We start from the raw sequence: 23,219 nt of genomic DNA on the forward strand, positions 1-23,219 counted from the left end.
ACCATAAACACTTTGCTAGGGCTCCTTCCAGCTAAGAAAACGTGAAGTTTAAGCTTCAGTAAAGTAATTTCAGAGTAAATCTCCCTCTGATCATACATATGCATATTTATTTACTGTCTTTCACTAGACTGTAAGTTCCAAGAGGGCAAGATTTTTATCTAAATTGGTATCTCCTGCAGCCTCCTTGGTTCCTAACACATGGAGGAAGCTTTAAACTATCTGTTGAATGAACCAGCTAGGGCTGGTACAGTTTTCCAGGTAGATGTGAAAATGGCTTGACCTGGGGCTTCGGCAGTGAATGGCATCAGAATGATGTCACCGAAACTGTGACTGTAACACCCATTTTAAAGCTGGGAATGCTAAACCCTGACTGATGTAGCTCAGTGGGTTGGGCGTCGTCCTGCAAACCTCAAGGCCGTGAGTTCAATTCCTGGTCAGGGCACATACCTGGGTTGTGGGCTAGGTCCCTGGTTTGTAGCATGCAAGAGGCAATTAAGTGCCCATCAGTAAATGAATGGATCCAAAACTATGGTACATTTACACAATGGAATACTATGCACCAGAATGAAAGAAGGAACTCTTACCCTTCCCAACAGCATGGATGGAACTGGAGAGAATTATGCTAAATGAAATAAGTCTGGAGGTAAAAGACAAATACCATATGATCTCACCTATAAGTGGAACCTAATCAACAGAACAAATAAGCAAGCAAAATACAACCAGAGACATTGAAATAAAGAACAAACTGACAGTAACCAGAGGGGGTGGGGGAGCGGCATAACCACGGAAAGAAAGGGAAGAGTCGTCCAAGAACATGTATAAAGACCCATGGGCAAACCAAAGCGGGTAGGATTGAGGGTGGGAGGTGGGGGGTTGGAGGGGTGGAGGAAAGTGGTGGGGGGAAAATGGAGACAACTACACTTGAACAACAATACAAAAAGAAAAAGAATTGCCTCTCAGCTCTTTGGCTAAGATCAAATATAAAAAAGAAAAAGAAAGGGGAAAAAAAGCTGAGAATGCTGAGTGCCAGAGCGGTGTGTAGCAAGTGAGAACCTGACTCTGGTGTCCCTTGTACCCTCTTGGCCCCAGCTACTGCTCTGGCACCCCCACTCCCCTCCGGCCCCAGCAGCCCCTTGCACAAGGCCCTGGGTACCCCTCTTGTGAGCAACAATGGGAAACAAAGATTTTGCAAGAGTTGGGGCAGGAAGCTCTAGCACGTGCGGTCCTGGGAAGATAAGGGTGACCTCGCCCCTGCAGGCCTCCAGGCCTTCTGGTTTCCTCTCCTTCCTTCCCTTCCCATTCCCGGAAAGAGGCACTGGGATCCTGGCCTGGCTGTGACTCACCCCCTTTCCCTCTGGCAGCCAAACTGGGATCCCAGGCCCGCCTGTCACTGGAAATCCTTGCTGAGTAGGACACTGGGCAGCAGAGAGCCCTCTCTAGCCAGCAGTTTCTGGGGCTCAGTAAGAGTGGCTGTCAGGATGACAGGTTCTACTGCTGAGCCTTAGTCTCAGGATACAAAGTGTTGGGAGCTCCTAGAACACCCCCTGCTAAGCCAACTTTGAAATCTGGGGTGACTCAGACTGGCAGGTGTAAGGTTGCGGTTTGTGTGTGAAGAAGCACCTTGATCCCTGTGGAGGGGAGCGTGCACCCAGAGGTCAGGGCCTGGTGATCCCTCAGCCTCCGGGGACAGATGTGGACTTGTCCTGTTTGGTTGGTGTTTAGCTGGTTCCAGATATGTGCCCAACAGTGTGACCTGTCCTCTCAGGACCAGGTCACCATGACCTGACCCAGCACCTCCTAGAGACTGAAAGTCTGGGCTGTTTCCATCTTTTAAGGCTCTAGTGAGATTTTTTAATTTAAAAAATTTAAAAAGATTTTATTTATTTATAGAGAATAGGGATGAGAGAGAGAAACATCGATGTGTGAAATATCGACGGGTGGCACGGCCCCAGCCGGGGTTTTGGCCCACGACCCAGGCATGTGCCCTGACCTGGAACTGAACCAGCACCCTTTTGGTTTGCGGGATGACGCCCAAACCACTGAGCCACACTAGCCAGGGAAAGGCTCTTGTGAGATTTTTTTTTTTTAAATTAAGAAATGCCAAACCAAACAGTGGGTTGCAAACATTGTGACATGTACTATGTCCCTGACTTTCCCCGTTTACACATTTAAAGCAAAAATGTGTAAAGACCAGGTGTGATTTCTATCGGAAATAAGATGAAAAAGGCTACATTGGACGTCCTGAGGGAACACGAAGCCTCTCATAAGCCTGGTTTGGACCAACCCGGTTTCTGGAAAGTCCTCTTAGTCAACCACCCAGTGTGGCCTCGTTGGGTCAACTTGCCCCTCTGCTGCCTCCCTTTCTTCCTCTGAAAGGTGGGGATAGCAACCGTCCAGGTACCTGACGGGGCTGATGAGACAAGCCCCTCAGGAAAGGGCTCAAAACATTGTACACAAACATACACGAAGTGTCCACTCAGAGCCAGGCCCAGTACCGAGCTCATTACGTGCATCCATTCAACTGATCCTGGAGGCTGAGGTCCTGGAACCCATTTTCCAGGTGAGAAAACAGAGGCTTGGGCCGGTGACATGATGAGCGCCAGGGCTGATTCAGAGGCTGTGGTCTACCAGCCTCGCTCCTAAAATGTTAGCCTATTAGTAATTATTGTTGTTGCTGCCCTGAGATTATTAAAATGAGCATAGGACAGCACTACCCCCATGCATCTGTGAGGAGGATTAAATCCATTTTTAAACAGAGCCTACTTAGTATATAGTACCTGGCACATGATAAGCGCTCTATAGGTGTTTGTTAAATAAAAATTTGAAATACTTCAGGTCGGACCCATGGCCCTGGAGAGGCAGGGTCCAATGTTCAACAGTCTTTGTCCTGGTGTTTCTTTGAGGGCCAGCCACCTCCCGGCTCCCTGCCTCGCCCCGTAAGGAGGGGTTAAGGAGTTAATGATTTCCCAAGCAGGGGCTGAAAGGAGCAGGGTTTTGCGTGCTACGCGCACACACACACACACACCGGCAGCCTCTGTCCCCCTCCCTCCCCTCCTCCCCCTGCGAGGCCGGGAGCCTCTTATGCAAGCCGCCGGCGCCCGCCCGTTCCCAGGCCCGGCTGCAGCTGCGGGCGGAGGGGCAGGGCGGGGGCGGCGCGCTGTTTGTCTAGCGCGGCCGTGCCAAAGGCGGCGGGCCCCAGACAGCCAGGCGCCTCCGTACACCTGGGGATGCTCAGGTTAAATAGCTCCGCATTCCTCGGGCCCAGCTGATGGAAACGCTCCCAGGCCGCCGCCGAGCCGGCCTCCAGATGGGCTGGGCCCGGGCCAAAGGGGAAAAGAGGGAAACGTGTAAGCCAGAGTGTGCCTGAACGGTGGGGAGTGCGCAGGGCGGCCCCCCCACCACAGCCCCATCCTCCCCTGGAAAAGGCCCTGCCGTGTGGGAGTGCACGCGGGGGACACGCCCTCGCCCCCGTGGGTGGGCTCGCAGGCGGAGGCTCACCCAGGGGAGGGAGTGGGTGCACACGTGTACGTCTGAGGACACTGCAAGGATATGCAGGCGACAAATAATAATTTATATATAGCAAATACTATGGGCTAAGTGCTCGATTTCATTTTTTCTCTGCAATTCTGTGAAGTTAATGCGGTAAAACAGCAGCGGGGTGGGGAGTTAATGGGGGAGTAGCAGAGGACGTAAATTACCTCCAATTATTGTGTTCTTTGATAAAGTTCACAACGCGCTTGGGGGAAGGGGTAGTACGTGGCTTTTTAAAATTTTCAATTACAATGGATATACAGTATTAGTTTCAGGTGTACAACATGGTGGTTAGACAAGGGTAGCACCTGCCTTAATGTGAGTGCTCAGTAGACAATTCCTTATATTTTGTTGTTCAACCCCCTGTGAGCCTGTTTCTGTTGTAAACCTGGGCTCAGGATCCTGCTTTTAGCCCCTGCCCCCAGCATGAAATCCTCTGTGTAAAGACTGGAGCATACAGATAGGCTCACGGTGCTATTTATTTTACTCTGTTCTTATTGATAAAATGTACTAACAGCCTTTACCTGCTCTGGGACAATTGCTTTGCCCTTTTGGGGACTCGGTTTCTCCCGGTGTAATACGTGGGAGCTGACCTGGTAGGTCACATGGGATTGGTGTCCCCAGGGCCAAAGGATCTCCAGGAGAGTTGGTGCTGGGACTTTTCAGGAAGGGGTTGCCTGAACACAGCAGCCCCCACCTCCCCCCAGGACCAGCAGAGACCCGGGAGGGACAGCCAATCTGCAGAACAATTACACACTTAGGATCCCAGTGTGAGTCTGCGTCCCTCAGACACACAGACCCATCCATCAAGCCAGACCCATGCAGAGATGCCCACAATGCATTTAGGCAGAACACACAAGCCTAAACAGCTGGGGGTTGCACACTTATCTGCAGAACACATGTGCTCACATTTGCCCTTTTGCATACACCCTCAAGCCTTACACTGAGAGGACCTGGACCCAGGGGGGAACTATCCGTTCACTCCTGTAACACACACAGGCCCAGACACTGAAACTCGCTCCCCTATGGGTACAAACTCACACACGTGTCCAGGCAGATAGGCCCTTGCCAACGACACCCCTTTCCCGCTTAGGAGCTGGGGACTGACTCACCCACTCTTCAGAACCCACACAGGAGCCCTGGGGGAGAGAGGTTTCTGTGAGCTGCTGGCAAAGCCAGGCCAGGGTGAGGGGGCTGACTCCAGACCCAGAGCAGGTGGCCATGCAGCTGTGCCCCGGCTGGCTGTGCCAACTTGCTCACCCACTTGGACAAGCCTGGAGCCCCAGGGCAGCCTGCTGGGACCCAGGCCTAGGCAGCCCATTGGGGGAGGCATCTCCTACTGGGGAATGGGGCAATGGAAGTCCTGCCTTAAGAAACTGAGGCTCTGGGTAAGTCTCTTTCCTTTGGATCTCACTTCCCCCATTTCGGGCAAAGATGCAGGCGGTCCAGTGACCTGTTTCTCCAACTTAAATGGCTCATTGAACACTCTTCAACCCAGAGAAGCCTTGGCAGGTTGATCTGCATTTAAACAACCTCCCCAGGTGACCCAGATGGCTCAGTGACCACTTCTTAGAAACCCTAGAGGATTCAACTTTATGACACTCGGGAACAGGAAAATGGCCAGGGATGGGGGAAAGAATACTTTAAAGACACCGGAAACACTCAGTTCAGGTCCGTAAAAGTGACAGCCCAGATGTGGCCTTTCAGTCCCCCACGCCCCCCAGCGCCAGCTGTGAAAAGGGTCAGGGGTCACCCCCCCAAGCCAGCTCCCTCCCCTCCACCCAAGAACACTGCAACTTTACTACCATCTAAAGTTTTTGTTTAATAACAACAGAAAAAAACCCCACAGAACTATTGTAAAACAATATTCTCAGTCGGTGATCATTGTAATATACAATACAAAGCAATTAATTTCCTCAGAAATCTGAGAAGCACCAAACGTGACCATTTTTCAAAATGTCTGCTTTTCAAAAAATAGAAACACACGGGAGGGGGGGGACTCCCCGAAGTCTCTGGTGGCCGATAGGTGTGGAGGAAGGTCGGCCTGCCCTGTCAGTCCCCCAGCCCTGGGCTGGATCCAGCATGAGCCCCAGAGCCGCTGATCTCAATGTCGTTCCTCCCCAGCCGCGGCGAGGCGCTTCGGTGGACCTGGGAGCACCTATTCCTCTCGGCCCCTGGAGCGCTGGGGTCTGCCGGTCCCGGAGGACGACGCTTCAGCGACACAAGATGCGATCGTCCGTTGGAACACACGCCGCCTGCGAAACGGAGAGAGAAGAGGTGAGACGGGCGGGTCGGAGAGGACGAGGCTGCAAGCCGCCCCTTCCCCGGGAGACAGGAGGATGAGGAGCGCTCCTTCCGATGTCCTTGGGGACCCCCACATGGCCAGGGACCCGCAAGGACGGGGAAGGGGTAGGGCCGAGTCCCCCTCCCTCTCCGAGCCTCAGTTTCCCCATCTATGGAAGGAAAACGGTCCGTGCTCCCACTCGGCCCTCACCTCGGCCGCCAGGGCGCTGATCTCGCCGTTGAGGGTGCTGAGCGGAGCGCGGGCGGGGAGCCCCCGGCCCCCGGGGGTCCCGACTTGGGATTCCGAGTTCAGCTCTAACTCCAGGTCCCAGATGTAGTCGATGACGTGCTGGAGGATCTCCACCCTGCTCACTTTGCGGTTTTGGGGCAGAGTGGGCACCAGCTCCTTGAGGCGCGAGTAGCAGCCGTTCATGTCGTAGAGCAGCACGTTGACCTGCTGCTCGTCCAGCAGGGCGGGCAGGCGCGCCCCGGGGCCGCCGGCGCAGCGCGAGATGGCCACGCTCTGCTCCGACAGGCAGCGCACCACCTCGCCGGCGCCGCCCGCAGCCTTGCCGCCCTTCAGCGGGCAGCTGGGGCCGGCGGCGGCCGCGGCGTTGCCACTGGCGACCTTCATGATTCTGGCGTCGGGGTAAGAGAGAGGAGCCAGGCGGGCAGAAGGAGGCCGAAGCGCTAAAAAGACGGTTGTAGAATGCACGATCCGAACCCCACAGCCAGATTATTATAAAGACGCCCCGTCCCCTCCCCGAGGGGCGGATTCAGACGTTCAAAAGCAGCCAATGGAAGGTCTGGGGGCGTGGCCTCCAGAGCCTCTGGGCCCCGCCTCCTGCTCTACAAGCACAGCCCCGAGGGCGTGGAAAGGGGACCCAGCGTCTCCAGAACACAGGGAGAGGGTTCGGGGCAAGTTGGTTAGTGGAGACCAGGGCTCCCTTGGAGGCAAAATCGATATTGCCGTTAACGAAAAAGTTTCAAGAATCAGCTTTCCCGGCCCTGGCCAGGTAGCTCAGTTGGTTAGAGCGTCATCCCCATACGCCTGAGCCAATGAATGCATGAATAAATGGAACAAGAAGTTGAGGTCTCTCTCCCCTTTTCTCTCTCTCTCTAGATAATGATATAACAACAACAACAACAACAACAACGACCTGTCTTCCCGGGTTCATTTTCTCACCTCTCCAGCCCCATTTTACAGATGAGAGAAACTGAGGCCCGGATGAAGAAGCAGCTGGCTCTGGGCCGCCCAGAGCCTGCTGGGCTTTGGGTCCTATTGGAAGATGACCTCTGGGACCCTGATCTCGCGAATATGTGGGCCGAACTTTAAAGCGGGCACCTCTTTAACATCTGCACTGGGGCTAATCTCCCCCAGTTCCCAGAGAACGTTGTTAGTTAATGTTCCTGGGACCAGGGGGACTGACCCAGGTCCCTAGGACAGGAGGAACTAGTTTGGGAGTCTTCCTTTAGGACTGGGGGCTGAGCCTCTGGGACCTGAACCAGACTGACGGTTCCCAGACTGGGGCTGCATCTCCTAATTCCACCCTGAATTTGCAGCCCCCTGCAAATTCCCTAAATCTGCATCAACTAGTGATTTTTAAATATTTCTCCCTTTTTTGGCTATTTTCCCCCCAAAGATCTCGGATCAGGGTCTCCCACGGCGCGGCAGCTGTGGAGCTCGAGGCCCCCCTCTCCCCCCGCACAGCTTCCCGGGCTGGTCTGTGTCAGCGTCTGAACAAGAGGCTCAGACCGTTAGACGCCAGGCCCGTGACGTCACCCATTCATAAAACCGGGACGGGCTGTCAGGCTGGCGCCGCGCGGGCGGTCGCCATGGAGACGACAAACCGGGCTCTGAGCGCTTCCCTCAGCCCGCCAGTCACCTGCGGACCTCCGGCAGGAGGCCTGGGAATGTGCTCCTTACCGGCACGGGTCTCCGGGCAAAGGTCACCTTACCACCCCGCCCCACACCTGGACTGTCCCCACCAGGTCCACAGCTTGGGCCGCTTAGGAAATTTCTTCACCATCGCCTCCCCATCTCCAGCTCTTCTTATAGCCTAGGGAAAGGGGCCCGAGTTCTGCTGCTGGGTGAATTTAGTAGAGTCTCCGGCTCTCTGAGCCCTAATACCTGCCTGGTATTTCGATAATAACCATCCAGGTGATGATCTACTGCCTTCTTACTTCGTGCCAGGCGGGCACTGGGAAAGAGTTCGCCTTTATCGTCTTCTGTAGTTCCTGCCACAACTCTACAGAGAGGGGCTGTTCGGTTTCTTTATACAAAGGAGGAAACTGAGGCTCCAAAAGCCTCCCAGGAACCACAGCTGTTGTGATGGCTGCATTACTAACAACGAGGGCACTTCACCGCAATGCAGTCCCTTCCTGCCAGGGCGGGCAGTGTGCCTCCAGAGCCCTAGATGGACCAGAGCTGGGAGCCCGAGGCTTGGAATAGCTACCCAAGGCCACACACAGCCTTAGCAGGCTAAACTTCTGTGCTCACACAGGACAGAGGATATTAGGTACCCCCACCCCCACCCCGCTCCACCAGCAATTAATTCACTGGGTATCAGCAAGTTTCTTTTTTCTACAGAAGTTTGGAGAAAGGGTCAGTAAACCATCCCTCTGCCTTCACGTGAGGAAACCAGGGACACTAATCTGTGAGACCAGCTTCAAAGGAGAGGGACATCAATTAATTAGCTGGACTCCCCCTCCCCGTACAACACCCCTGCAAGCTCTCCAAACTCCCTGGGCTTGCTCAGCAATCCTCCAATGATCGGAAAGAACATTTTGCTGTGCAGAAGGGTTGCTAAAGAATTGGAAGGACAGTGACCAAGCAGAGGAAATTAGGATATTAATTCACTGCTGAGTGTTTATTAACTGACCGAGCAATTCTTGCTGGAATCCATTCCAGAGACACCTGCACACATGGGCACAAGGATGTCTTCCCAGGGATGTTCGCTGGGAGCTGTTTACAAGAGGGGAAGTTGAAATAACCTAAATATCCATCAACAGTGGCGTTAAAAGAGGAATGGAACATCAGTGCTGGGGCTGGCGCTGCAGCAGGGGAAGTATGGCTCTGAGAGATATCTAGATCCCACTGCTGGTGGAGAAAGCCCGAGTTAGACTGGGGGTTAAGATAGGACCCCTTGTATACTGCACCCAGATACGTGTATCTGGAAACGAATTTCAAACAGGAGAGGAAATTACACTGTGGAAAGTTTCAAACACAGTGCTGTGTGAGTTCTGGCAGATGAAGTTCCAGAACAGGCATGGCTACTGTACAATGACAGAAATCAGAATGCCGGTTGCCTCTGGGAGGAGAGGGTGCAAGTTGCCAGGGAAGGGGTGTGAGGGAACTTTCTGGAGTGATGGGAATGTTCCATATCATGGTGAGGTGTGGATTACAAAGTGTGTGAATTTGTCAAAACACACTGAATATACACTTTTGTGCACTTCACTGTGTTTAAATTGCACCTCAATAAAAAATATTAGAAGAAAAAAGAATAGACATCAAATTACTAATGTTACCACTGTGAAGAGGAGTGAGAGGGGAAGGAAAACTGTATGAAATTAGAATTTCACTACTATCGTCCCATAGGTATTTGATTTTTGTGTGTTTTTTAAAAAGATTTTACTTATTTATTTTTAGAGAGAAGGGGAAGGGAGGGAGGAAGAGAGGGAGAGAAACATCAGTGTGTGGTTGCCTCTGGTGTGCCCCCTACTGAGGACCTGGCCTGCAATCCAGGCATGTGCCCTGATTGGGAATCGAACCGGCAACCCTTTTGTTCACAGGCCAGCACTCAATCCACTGAGCCACACCAGCCAGGGCTGATTTTTTTTCCCTTAGTGTTACTGAAATATAACTGACATTCACAAACTACATATATTTAAAATGTACAACGTCATAAGTTTCAACATATATGAACCCTGGAATCATTACCATGACCAAGAAAATTAACATATACTTCATGACCCCTAGAAGTTTTTCTTCTGTCCTTCATAATTCCTCCCTGCTCTTCTACCCACTGCCCAGAGAACCAGTCATCTGTTTTTTATATGGTTTGCATGTGCTAGCATTTTATATAAAGTATAGTGTATATATATGTATATGTATATATATACAGTACACAGTACATACATATATAATGTATATACAGTACATACTCTTTATTGTAGCTATTTCACCATAGCTTCCTTTTCTTTAAAAAAAAGATTTTATTTACTTATTTTTAGAGAGAGGAGAAGGGAGGGAAAAAGAGAAGGAGAGAAACGTTGTTGTAGGAGACACACATTGGCCTCTCTCATTTGCCCCAGTTGGGAACCGGCCCGCAACCCAGGCATGTGCTCTGACCAGGAATTGAACTGGAGACCTTCCGCTTTGCCAGATAACACTCAACCAACTAAGCCACACCTGACCAGGGCCAGCCTAGTTTCTTTAACCCAGCATAATTATTTTTAATGTATTTTATTGATTATGCTATTAGAGTCGTCCCGTTTTTTTCTCCTCTTTATTCCCCTCTGCCCTGCACCCCCCCTCCCACCAGCATTCCCCCACCTTAGTTCATGTCCATGGGCTGTACAAATAAGTTCTTTGGCTTCTCCATTTCCCATACTATTCTTAATCTCCTCCTGTCTATTTTGTACCTACCATTTATCAGCATCATTATTTTGAGATTCATTCATGTTCATTCCTTTTCATTGCTCATTAGGCATGAATGGATATACCACAGTGTGTTTATCCATTTGCTTTGATAGACGTCTGGGTTGTTTATAGTTTTTGGTGAGTACAAATAAAGCTGCTTTGAACCCTTCTATGCAAGTGTTTATATGAATCTTTGCTTTCATTTCTCTTAGTTAAAACTTATTAGTGAAATGATTGGGTCACATAATAGGCATTTATTTAACTTTATAAGAAATTGCTCGACTCTTTTCCCAAGTGCTGTACCTTTTCACATTCCTGTAAGCAGCACGGAGAGTCCGGGTCCTCCGTGTCCTCTCTAACAGCTGGTGCAGTCAGTCTTTTCCCATCATTTTAACAGATGTGTGTGGTATCCCACTGTGGTTTTCACTTGTATTTTCTGGAGGACTAAAAAGCTGAGCATCTTTTTATGTACTTATATGCCATCCACATATCTCCTCTGGTAAAATGTCCTTCATGTCTTTTGCTCATTAAAAAATTAATTTTAGATAATTGTAGATTCACATGCAGTTGTAAGAAATAATAGAGAGAAACCCCTTATATCCTTCACCCAGTTTCCTTAATGGTAGCATCTTGCATAACTAAAGTATGATATTACAAGATCTCACATGAAGTTCAGATTTCACCAGATTGGCGGGCGTCCATGTGTGTGTATTTAGTTCTGTGCAGTTTTATCACATACAGGTTCCTGTGAGTGCTGCCATGGTGAAGACACAGAACAGCTCCAGCCCCAGGATCCCTCATGCTGCCCTTTGATTTGGTTGTTTTCTGTTCTTTATTTTTTTTATTTTTGTTGGTCAAACTAACTTACTTTCCTTCCTTCCTTCCTTCCTTCCTTCCTTCCTTCCTTAAGAGAGAGAGGAAGGGAAGAAGAGGGAGAAAGAGAGGGAGAGAAACATCCATGTGAGAGAGAAATGACCAGTTGCCTCCCATATGTGCCCTGAATGGGGACCGAATCCTCAACCTAGGTATGTGCCCTGACTGGGAATTGAACAGGTGAACTTTTGGTTTGCAGGACGACATCCAACCAACTGAGCCACACTGGTCAGGGAGGTTGTTTACTTTCTTATCATTGACCTTTGAGAATACTTTATAGATTTTGAATACAAATCCTATATCAAATATATAATTACAAATATTTTTTCAGGGGTCTCATCTTTTCATCCTCTTTTATTTTTATTTATTTACCTTTAGAGAGAGGGGAAGGGAGGGAGAAAGAGAGGGAGAGAAACATCAATGTGTGAGAGATTCTGACCCAGCTGGTGACCCTGGCATGTGCTCTGACTGGGCACCAAACCAGCGACCCTTCAGTTCGTAGGCTGGCGCCCAACCTGCTGAGCCACACCAGCCAGGGCACATCTTTTCATCTTTTTTACTGGCGTCTTTCAAAGAGCAGACACTTTAAATTTTGATGAAATCTAATTTATCAGTTTTTAATTTTACGAATTATGCTTTTCTGGTCATAAATCATGCTTTACTTGTCATTTGTGAAAAATCTGGGTCTAATTCAAGATCACAAAGATTTTCTCCTATATTTTCCAGAATCCCTATAGTTTTGGGTCTCTCATCCACTAGACACAGGTATTTAGTGAATACGTTTTCAAACAGAAGTGTGTTTGTGCACTACTCTGTGTAATAAAATTCACCTCCTGCCCTGGCCGTCATGGTCGTGTTGGTTGGGCATTGTCCCCAAACCAAAAGGTCACCAGTTCAATTCCTGGTCAGGGCACATGCCTGGGTTGTGAGTTCTGTCCGTTCCCAGTCGGGGCACTTGCAGAAGGCAACCAGCCGATGTTTCTCTCTTACACTGATGTTTCTCTCCCTCTCTTCCTCCCTCCCTTTTCCTCTCTCTAAAATAAAATAAAATAATTTTTTAAAAGCCAACTCCAGAGGTTTAGCATTCCTCCCTCTGGCCTGACTGCTGGTTGGGATGAGGTGGAATGTCAAAGACACTTTGCAGACCAATAGGAGAGAAAGTCAAGGGACAATTAGGACCCCTCCAATGAATATTCACGTGCATCCACCTCCTGCCAGGTCCTGTGCCAGCTACATCAAGACTGTATTATGAGGATTTCCTGCTCGGTGCCTTAGCAACACAAGGGAAAGATGAGTTCTTCCTTGGAAGAAATCAGGCAGGCTTCCTAGAAGAGGCAACTTCTCCCCTGGGCATTCTATATGGGAAGGGCACAGGGGAAACAGCCTGAATGAAGATGTGGTGGTGGGGGCGGGGGTGGAGGGGGGGTGGCATATATCTGAACAAACATGAAGCTTCGACACTTGGAGGAGAAGCAGTTGGCTGTGGGCTGGGGTCCAACAGCTCAGACTTGTCTTTCTTATACTGTGTGACCTGGAGCAGGACCCTTCCCCTCTCTCAGCCTCCTCTTCCTCATTGAAAAAATGACAGAAGCTCCTACCTCCTTAGATTACTGGGAGGAGTCAGTGAGATTAGGGCCCCAAAGCACCTGTTATTGTCCTGACACATAGTAGGTGCTCAATAAACAGTAGACAGGAAGAGTCTGTTCAATTTCAGGCCAGCCCCCAGCACCCATTTGACTGCAGTTTTACTTTTGGGGGGTTTAGGGAGCCACGAGAGACCAGCTTTCAGGCCCTGTGAAGTGTTTCCTTCCCTGTGCTCCCCTCAGACTTCGCAGCGAGACGATGGCACCCCCTGCACACACACCCCTCCGAGGACTGTGGGGAAGAATGGGCTTCATTTCATTCCAGAAAGTGTTCGGTCCTCCCAGTCGTGGTTTTTATCTCTTACATTTTTAAGGCCTGACGAGGACTTTGAATAAAGACTGCCTCTGTCTCTTGTTGCCAACTGGGCATTTTCCTGGCCCTCTCCTTAGTAATGGGAACTGAGTGAGCACTTGCCTCTCAGTCCCACCCACCAGGTGAGCTCAGGGAGCAGACCCCTCTTTTGGTGGCCAGGAAGTTTGGAAGACTCATTAAATGAACCTGCATGGTCCCAAACCAGGGCTCATGCTAGGAGTCTCTCAAGAGGCCCTTTCCACACACCTGGCACCATCTGATTTTCACAGCTGCGCCCCGGCACTGAGAACAGCTGCATTATTATAACGCACCATTTCACAGATGGGAATATTGGGGCCCAGAGAGAAAAAGGGAGCAGCTCTTCACACCCCCAAATCCTGGCCCTACCATAGACACGCTGTGCCTCAGTTTCCTCATCTGAAAACTGGAGTTCATGCTTATTGCTTTTTGTCGCGGGGTTGTGAAAGTACACAGGCTAGCCAAGAGGTAACTGCAGCCCCTGGAGACCAATGGAAATATCTTTTCATTATTTCTCTGTCACCACATTACCCTTTGTGCCGGTGAGGCCCCGCCTCTGGCCTCCAGGGCTCAAGGCCAAGGCTCCCATTTTCTAAGTACTCACTGCAGGAGGCGTAGGTTCAAGTATTAACCTAAGACAGGTCGTAAAATTTACGTTCCCTTTACAGTTGAGGCCACTGAGGCCCAGAGAAGTTGAGTGACTTGCTTTCAGATCACAAAGCCGGGACGTGGCATTGAACCTAGGTGGCCTGGATCCTGAGGCAGTGACTATGTGGGGCTGGAGGGCTTGTGCGCATGCGTCTAGCGGCGAAGTGCATCTTTGTTGCAGCGTGCTGGTGTCCAGCACGTTCCCCACTGCCCCTCCCAGACTCTTGGCCTTGCAGGCTGCAGGGCGGGCCTGCCCTGTGCCACGTGACCCGCTCTGGCCCTGGCCCTGCAGCTGCTCCCCAGATGTGCCCACAGCGTGGTCTTCCAGCCGCCAGGCCGGCGCCTCTGGGCTGGGACTGCCGGAGCTGCGGGGGAGAGACCTTTGGCTCTGGCTGTTCCCGCTCACCCGCCCGCCCCCCCCGCCCCCCCCGCCCACCCCCCGCAGCCCCTTGTAACAGGAGACCACAAGCGCCCCCCTCCACACTCTACCCCAGAACTCTGCACTCAGCCAACACTGCTCTCTGCCCATCACACCGAGAATAAAATCCAAAACCCTCCCCAGCCTGCAGTTCTGTCCACCACCACCAGCCCCACCTCCTGCCCCTGCCTTTCTCTCACCGGCCCTGGGGTCTCCTCTCCTAAGCTAGCCGGGTCCTACCTCAGGGGCTTGGACTTTGCTGTTCCCTCTGCCCAGAACACTCGTCCAGATCTTCCCAAGGCTTCTCGCTCTTCAAGTCTCAGGTCAAATGCCACCTCCTCAGAGGCCTTCTTAGAACCTCCCTGGGCTATTCACTTTCTTTCACATCCCCCTGGTCTTAATTATTTATAGGATTTGTTAGCATCTGAAATGATATTTGTTTTCTTGGGGATTGTCCATCTTCCTCTACCCCAATGCCCTCCCCAGGCTGTGCGCTCTAGGAGGGCAGGGACTGTGGCTCCTTCCATCACTGCTGTCTCCCTAGAGCTGAGCACAGGGCCCGGTGCAGAGACAGTAAAGGACTTGTTCAAGGTCACAGGGTGCAGTACTTAGAATGGAGTGATATGTAGAGTAATATCTGTTGAATTAATGAATTGTTACCTTTTGGTCCTCAGTTTCCTCGTGTGCAAAATGGGGACAAAATTTTACCTTAACACACAGAGTTGTGACATTTCAGCACTTAGCACGTGGTAAGCACTCAGAAATGGGAACAAAACAGTTTTGTGTGCTTCCAAGGGGTCTCATTTTCCATCCCTCCTACCCCGAAGGAGGAGGCTATATATGGGCACATGAGGGGGCGCTTCAAGCTCTCTGTCCTTAATGGCTGTGAAACCTTTGCCAGGTCCCTCACTCATTCTGGAACTCAGCTTCCCCATCTGCAAAGTGGGGATGGTTACCGGCCTTCCATCTTAAGGGTTTTCTGGCTCCAAGGTCATTTTAGGGACTTTAGGGAGTCCAGGCCTGGATCTATCTTTTGCCTCCCATCCTGTTTTCCAGAGAAGCCCCAGAACAATGGACAGAGATGCTGGAGCGTGCCAGTCTGGGTCCCTCCCTGGTTTCCCTGCAGATAGAGGGTGTGGGGCCTTCCTGTGGCTCGACGAAGGACCACTGCTGCCCTAGGTCTCAGGGCCCAAAAGGAAGGGCAGAATAGGGGCCCAAAGCCTTAGCTGGTGTAGCTCAGTGGATTGAGCATGGGCCTGTGAACCAAAGGGTAGCTGGTTCAATTCCCAGTCAGGGCACATGCCTGGGTTGCGGGCCATGTCCCCATTAGGGGGCATGTGAGAGGCAACCACACATTGATGTTTCTCTCCCTCTTTCTCCTTCCCTTCCCCTCTTTCTAGTAAATATTTAAAAAAGAAATAATTTATATATAAGTTAGGGGTCCAGAGAAGTTTCTTCTTAACCCGCAAGTACTTTACACACCCACAGAACGACTCAAATGCACATATCTACACAACCAACACAACACAAACACAATGCATATATGTAAACAGACAACTGACAGCAACACCTCAACACACACACACACACACACACGCAGCAGAGCAGCCTGTCCACACGCACAGCCCGGCAATACATCATTACATACACACTTACATCAAGGCCCACAACACAAACCCAGATCTGCACAACCAACGCACCAACAAAAACACAGAGACCAACACCTGACCGTCTCACCTAACAGAAACACACTAAGACAATGCCGCACAACAACAAACACAACGCACAACTACACAGACTGTACACTGCACCACACATGCACCAAATGTAGTACGCACCTACTCCCCCATGAGCGCTGCTCACCCCAGGATGCGGACACACGCGCCCACACCTTTAGAGAAAACAGGCAAACACAAACCAGTTTCCCTTCTGCAAGCCCTCCCCACAATGCACGCACCAACCGACACCGCCTTTACCAGCTCTGAGACCCCATACTGCCTCCTACCACCTCTCAAATATAGAAACCACCCCACAACACACACACAGTTCAGGATCCTGCATAAACCCCAAGGACCCACAACTGCTCAACCACACCCATCCGGATCCCAGGAACTCCTGTCCAGAATGCAGGCCGGAGCCCTGCCCAGGGCAGAGGTGTGTGAGCTGGTCTGATTCTGGCGGCTGCACAGGCTGATGCCACGAGCCAGGAGTACCCCAAATCATGGCCCTCTCTCTGCAGGGCCTGACAGAGACCACCCTCCGTGATGCAAGGCCTATGCCAGACCACTGACTGACATGGAACAGGGGATACTGGGCAAGAAGCCTCCTGGGGGGCTTTTGTAGTTTTCCCTTATGCCCACTAGGGGATAGGCTGGAGGTTCCTGAGACCTCCCTCCCCTGCCTCCTGCCTGGTGCCCAGCCCAGCCCTCCTTGACTCACCTGCCTCCCTTACACCTGGCTCTCCTTCTGCCCCCGGGGCCCGGAACAGGGAGGGAACCAGCTGAGGGAGTGTCTCTCAGGGCCTGGCCAGCTCCCTGCCCACCTTGCAGAGCCCAGAGCAGTCCCACCCTCTCTGCTTTCCCCAATCTTAAGTACTCTGTCACCAGGGGTGGCACCTCTAGCTGCACCCTTGCCTCCGGTCACAGGTGTGGCTGTATTTCTCACATACTATGACTCATGACAATCTCTTAAGTCTTTTTAAAAGTCTTATTATTTTTTTTTGCTGATGCAAAAGTAAAGCTGATCTTGTTAAAGGAAGTTGACAACTCAGAGACACTCAATGAAGAAAGAGACCTCTTTCCTAGAAGACAGGAGGGCGAGGTCTCTCGGAGAGCCAAAGAGCCCTGGGTTCCCGGTCAGTCCACTGCTCATGCTCTGTGTGAGCACAAGTCACTTCACTTCCTCGTGTCTCAGTTTCCCCATTTGTGAGAGTGCGGAATGGTATGAGTCCTCATCTCTAGGAGGATGAAATGAGTTAAGTCACATAAGAAGAGTAGAATAGTAGCCAGCAAAGTCAGCATCCAACAGACACTAACGATTATTATGCCGAGGATGACTCTGCCACCTCTCCGAGAGGTGAGCCCTATGAAATAATCGGGTACATGCGCCATCACTGAATTACATAACTTTAGAAGCATTAAGTGCCAACCATTCAATCCTTAAACAATTAGTGCACTTCTACTCTGTGCTAGCACAACAGTGACTGGACGAGAAGGCTGGGCGGTACATTCAAGCAGCCGTGGTCAGGTGGGAGTAACCAAACGGGAATGAACCCCACTGGCCAGGCGGGTAGTCCCTGGGGACTCAGGTGCTGCAATACGTGGGCTGCGGTCATCCCAAGGGGGCACTTTGTAGGAATTAGCGAGTGAAGCCCCTTATTTTGAGTAGGTGAAATGTGCCTTCCAGGGGCATGTTCTGTACCACCTCATGCGACCCACAGCATGCACAGTGGTCCTGCAAAACGGCCCTTGCTGAGGAGTTCCCGGTCGGATGGGGGAGACAGTCACTGTGGCGGAGAAGCACAAGGGGCCGTGAGAAGTGTAGTCTGAGGAGAGCCCCTGGTCAGCTAAGAGAGGTCAGGGAGGCCTTCCTGTAGAAGGAGGCACTATCCCAGCTGAGATGAAAAAAACATGAGGAAGGGCAAGGCTGAGGCTCCCGAGGCCCAGCACTGCACATCTGGAATGTATGCAGAACACAACTACCACACCAACTAAAAAAAACTTCAAAGTCCGAAAATACACAACGTGGTGGGGATGTGGGAAAACAACTCTCTTCCCTTGCTGGTGAGTGTGAAAGCTGTTACTCTCACTTGAGAGCTCAATGTGGCAACACTGAGTAAAAGTGAACCTCGGAACACCCTGTGATCAAGCAACTTACTCCCACGGATACTCCCTGGACGTCCTGCGCAACAAGGCGCTGGAGACAAGGGCAGAAGTGCTGGCGCTGTGTCTACAGCAGCGACAAGTTGGAAAGCACCTACCTGTCCACCGACAGGCAGGGGAATGAACCCGTGGGAGAATGGTACACAGCAGCCATCAGGAACGGACTAGACCTGGGCATGCGCACGCACAAAGAGGGAAAGCGCAGAATACATTTTTTTTAAGTGCAAATTTGAAAACACACCAACGACGCTAATACATTTATGTGTAGTAAACGTGTAAAGAAAATGGCCTGGAAGAAAACATGCCAAGTCACGATGTTAGTCGAGGAGTGCCAGGGTACCACACAGTCTTGGAGCAAAGGACGGGGGCATTATCCGTGAAGCTTCGTGCTTTAGAGAACGGTGGGGAGGGGAGCTACCGCAGCCAACTGCCTCCGGCTGTTAGCTCCGGGTGGTGGGAATATGGTAGGAGGAACACGGAACACTATTTTTCGGTCATTTCTACACGTCACAAGGCTAAAAACTAGGCTAGCAACGAGAAAGGGGCATTTCCGAGCAGAAAGAGCGTTTCCAGCGCGGTGAAAGCTCTTGGGGCCAGAGACGCGAGGGCGCGCGGGGCAGCCGCGGGACCGGCAGTGGCGGCAGGCGGGCTGGCCGGTGGCCCCCGGGGAACGGCGGGCGCGCCGGCCGCCCTTTGCCGGGGAAGCTCGGCGCTGAGTTTGGGCCCAGCCGGGTGGGGAGAGGCCCCGCACCGGCGCTTTGTTCGGGGCGCGCACCCCTCTGAAAGGCATTCCTGGGCACTGGGCCCCGCCCCTCGGGGGCGCCCTGCGGCTGGACCCGCCGCGCCGCGCAGATGGGCGGCCCGGGCTTCCCGCGCCGGACCCGTGGGAACCGAGCCCGGAGGGCGGGGGCGGGGGCGCCGGGAACCGCCCCGGGGGAGCGGCGCGCAGATGGGGCGGGGGCCGCGGGAGGCGGCAGATGGGTGCGAGGCCGGCCGGGGGCCGGGCGACAAAGGCTACGGGCAGATGTTCGCGGCCAGATGTTCGCGGGGTGGGGAGCCTGGGAAAAGCCGGCCTGCTTTCCCGCCGCCGCCCTCCCCCGGTGGCCGATGGGGGCGGGCTGGAGCGAGGTGCGGCTGGTGTGACCGCCGCCCGGGGCAACCTGTCGGCGGGTGGCTGGGGATTCGTCTAAGGGCGTCTGTGGTGGAAGCATTTCACCTGTGCCGCCCCGCCCCCCACCCCGACAGTCCCACCGCTCTTGCCCCGAAGTTAAGTACCAGAAACACACCTTGGGGGGGGGGGGGCGAGGCAGGGGTTGCGTGCCCGAGCGTCCCGGACCCCTGTGACCTCCTCGCCTCCCGGAACTCCACCTGTACGGCGTTCTGCACCTGGGGGCGTCAGTTCACGCCCCTGTCTGGGTAACCGCCGCCGCGACCGCCACCGTCAGCACCCCCGCAGCGACAGCGGCGTTGCGGGCCTACATTCCTTAGGCACTGAGCGGCGCTTTAGGTCGTGCCCGGTTCACTCTCACGGCCCCCCTCCCCTCCACCTCCGTGCCAGGCGCTCCGAGGGGCGGCACATCGGGATGAGGAACGTCGAACAGGGAAGTCTCAAACGACCAGCGCCTTGGCGACAGTCACAGCAGGTCTGTGGCAGAGCGCTCGGTTTGGCGGCCAGGGTCCTCAGAGCCTGTGGGTTTCCACGTACCCCTCGCAGGGCTTCCTGCGTGCTAAGTGCCTTGCAGGCCTCCCTCCTTCACTCAGTCAGCTGGCATCGGTGGGCGCCTTCTGCGCGGCTCTGGGCCCGCACTGGGATGTTAGCGTGGACTGGACAGACAGAAGTTTCTGTTCTGTAGCCCGTATCTGGGGGAGAGAGGCACACAAAGCACAGGGTGAATGCAGTACGTATTATTTCATGTGGTGACAAATACTGTGGATAAAAATTATGTAGTCAGGAAAGGAGAGGATAGGGAGGGACAGAGTAGGGGTGGGTCAGCAAAACCTCTCTGAGAAGCTGATCTGTTGGTCAAGAACTTGTGCTCTCACTTCCTTCAGCTACTGGGGGGAAGGCTCTAGGGCAGAAGTGCGCCTGGTGTGTTCGAGGTCAGTGCAACTTCAGCTGCGTGAGCAAGGCATAGGCTGCAGGGAAGCGAGGTCAGGGAGATAGGGGCTGGGGGGAGGGCGTAGCCAGATCCCACAGGCCACAGCAAGGACTGCAGCTTCCACTCTGGGAGAGACAGGAGCCACGGCAGGGTTTGAGCAGAGGAGACTCATTGCGCTGAGTCTCAACAACCCCGATCAGCCACCACTGGGTTATTATCCCCACTGTGCATGAGACGTATAGCCCTGCCATCTTGGGCCTTGAGTTTCTCCATTTGTAGAATGACAGTTTGTTTAGATCAGTTTCTTAACTTGGAGGTTCCTGTGTGCATTTCAAAGTTAGGTGAATTTGGTGCATTTTGGGGGGATTGGGGAAAGGATGAACAGCTTCTAACACATGGCCAAAGGCGTCTGGGAGGAACAGAGAAAGTGTTCCTAGCAGCCTTGTTCATAAGAGCTACCAATCAGAAACAACCTATGTTCACTGAAAGGAGAACAACTAAAGGAATGAAATACACCATGTGGCCCTGGGACAGATGCCACGAGATGGCACTTCTGCCTTCCGTCAGGGATTTGATACTAAGGATGCCTGCAAATGAATGAGATGACACCTGCTCAGGAAGAACAGCCAGCGGGAAAAGGCCTGTTTGTCCATCGCCGACTGGGGACTGGTTGAACGAAGGCTGTTTTCTCCGTAACAGAATGCACGCAGCCCTGAAAGGGAATGGGGAAGCTCCCTGTCATCCTGATCTGCTAAGGTCTCCAAGGTGCATTGTTAAATGAAAAACAAACCCAAAACACAAACCCAAAACAAGTTGCAGAGTGGTACACATAGGCTGCCATCACCCATGTTTAAAACAGAGGTAAACAAACAAGGAAAAAAGCTCATGTACATGTTTTCTTGTGTCTAAACAGGACACCGATCACGGTGGCTGCCTCCAAAGTGGAAAATGGAAATGCTTGTACATTTCAGAGTTTGTTCTATGAGCATGCTTCATCCACCCGAAAATGAAATTAAACTGAAATGAAAAGGGGAGAGGTGTGGACCCAGAGAAGTTTAAGGGAGAGTGCTGTGTCTCCAGGGGGTTCCCCGCTCCGGAGACTCTATGGTTTAAGCAGTGGGAGAAACTCACCCGAACCTACGATCGGGGCCGGGAATTGCTCACAGTCACGGCCAGCTGGAGGTGCGACCGGGGCTGGGGGGTAGTCGCTGAGTCGGAGGCTCAGAGACAAGAATATTTTTAGAATTTATTTATTTTTAACAGTTTTGAGATTATGATTATATTGAAGATATAGATATATACAGATGTCTTATTACACTGAGATATGTCATGTGTCATACAATCTGCCCGTTACAGGTCACACTGTTCACCCAAATGAGCTGTGCACTCGTCGCCACAATTAATTTTCAAAAAATCAATCACCCAAAAAAGAAATCTCATACCTCTTCACAGTTACTCCCCATGTTCCCTGACTCTCAGGCCCTGGCAGTCACTGTCTGTCTCTGTGATTTCCCTATCTGGGCATTTCATATAAATGGAACCATAGAAAATATGGTCTTTTGTGACTGGCTTCTTTCATGTAGCATAATGTTTCCAAGGTTTCTTTAAAACTTACGTGTTAAATGCTGAGAGACCTCAGCAAGCCGCGGTAGGGGTTACCTCTGGGGTTGGGTCGGGGGATCAGGTTCAGGCTGAAGGTAGACCCTCCCCTTCCTGTGGTGTGTGCCTGTAGGGTTTGCTTCTTCCTAAACACATGTTCCTTGCATTAACGCTGTAAAAAGTGACAATATCTATTCATTATAGAGCATTTGGAAATACAGATCATCTCTGGACAAAAGTTAAATAATCTTTAATTTTTTCCTACACCCATAAACACATAGGGAAAACCTCTGTTGGCATATTGGGGGGGCTGGATTTGAGCAGGGTGCAGGAGGGGAAGCTAATGCACGGGGTGCAGCAGTGGCGGAGCGGGGGCCCAGTGATGTCCACTACTGCATTTAAAGAGGCAATGATCTGATTTTCTGTTCCATGCTGTAATTGGTGAATATTCCTCCTCCCAGACACCTGCTGTGAAGACCTCCCTCTGCCCCCTCCCCAGTCTCTGTGACTGATCACAAAGGTGGACTTCTGTCTTATTAGGGGAATCGCTTATTTATGAGCATTTTGGTTCCTGGAGGGTATAAAACAAATAGGAAGAACAATTCAAGGATCACTCAGTTAAAGAGCCAGCACATAGGAAGAGTTTGAAATCTGCCAGGGCACCAGGCCGGCATACAGTAGGTGCTGTGGGCCTCAGCGTCTCCTACTGCAAATGGGGTCCCAGCAGTGCCACCCGCAGGGTGTGGTGGCGATGCACTTTGACAAGGACATGAATTGCTCCACCCTCTCCAGTCCGGTATAAAACAGTGGTGATTACGAGTTTGTCATTGACCTCGCTCTCCAGGTGACTGCCGTCCGAAGCTCCTTGAGCCTGTCGCTCACCACTGTTCCCCCCGGCATTCTCCCAGCCTCACTGTGGCTCACAGACCTTCACCTCCATGTTGCAAACGAGGAAACTGAGGCTGCAGACTGCTGCTGGTGGTCGGTGGGGGGGGAGGGGGTCCAGGACAAGGGCACTCTCACTGTCTGACTCCCAGGACCAGGGTGCAAGTGGGGTTGGGGGCTGGGAGGAAGGGACTCTTTTCTCCCGCCCTCCCTCCCTTCTCTGGGAAAATCCAACAGGTGGTGGGGCCAAGGAGCTGGGGGCCATTGTGCGCTGGCCTGGGAGGGTCGGAGGGCCCAGTGTGTGTCTGGGAGAAGATGGATGCCTTCATTACCATGTGAATCCTGGGAAACTGCCGCTGGGGCTGGGTGGTGGGTGGGCGTGGGCC

At 52.1% G+C, this 23,219-nt stretch overlaps 1 protein-coding gene across 2 annotated transcripts; it reads right to left on the minus strand.

The window, feature by feature from the left end:
• Positions 1 to 5,333: 5,333 nt before the first annotated feature.
• Positions 5,334 to 16,907, minus strand: ID1 (inhibitor of DNA binding 1, HLH protein). Of its 2 annotated transcripts, XM_045833044.1 has the most exons (3): positions 16,809 to 16,907; positions 6,026 to 6,504; positions 5,334 to 5,786 (listed from the first exon to the last, which is right to left on the minus strand). In XM_045833044.1, the coding sequence occupies exons 2-3, from the start codon at positions 6,446 to 6,448 to the stop codon at positions 5,745 to 5,747; spliced, it is 465 nt and encodes a 154-aa protein (XP_045689000.1). In that variant the 5' UTR covers positions 6,449 to 6,504; positions 16,809 to 16,907; the 3' UTR covers positions 5,334 to 5,744. The 2 variants fall into 2 exon arrangements, with proteins under 2 accessions (XP_045689000.1, XP_045688999.1); XM_045833043.1 differs by lacking the exon at positions 16,809 to 16,907 and having other exon boundaries at positions 6,026 to 6,541.
• Positions 16,908 to 23,219: the final 6,312 nt, after the last annotated feature.

Source organism: Phyllostomus hastatus, unplaced genomic scaffold (genome assembly GCF_019186645.2).
Source record: "Phyllostomus hastatus isolate PE091 unplaced genomic scaffold, TTU_PhHast_1.1 phas_contig_17, whole genome shotgun sequence".
In the NCBI taxonomy this organism is placed as follows: Eukaryota; Metazoa; Chordata; class Mammalia; order Chiroptera; family Phyllostomidae; genus Phyllostomus; species Phyllostomus hastatus.

Bases quoted from the DNA above. Each gene is read 5' to 3' on its own strand.
- ID1 (XM_045833044.1), bottom strand. From the start codon at position 6,448: ATGAAGGTCGCCAGTGGCAACGCCGCGGCCGCCGCCGGCCCCAGCTGC. The intron at 5,787-6,025 runs GTGAGGGCCGAG...TCCGTTTCGCAG, and splicing joins TCAGCGCCCTGGCGGCCGAG to GCGGCGTGTGTTCCAACGGA.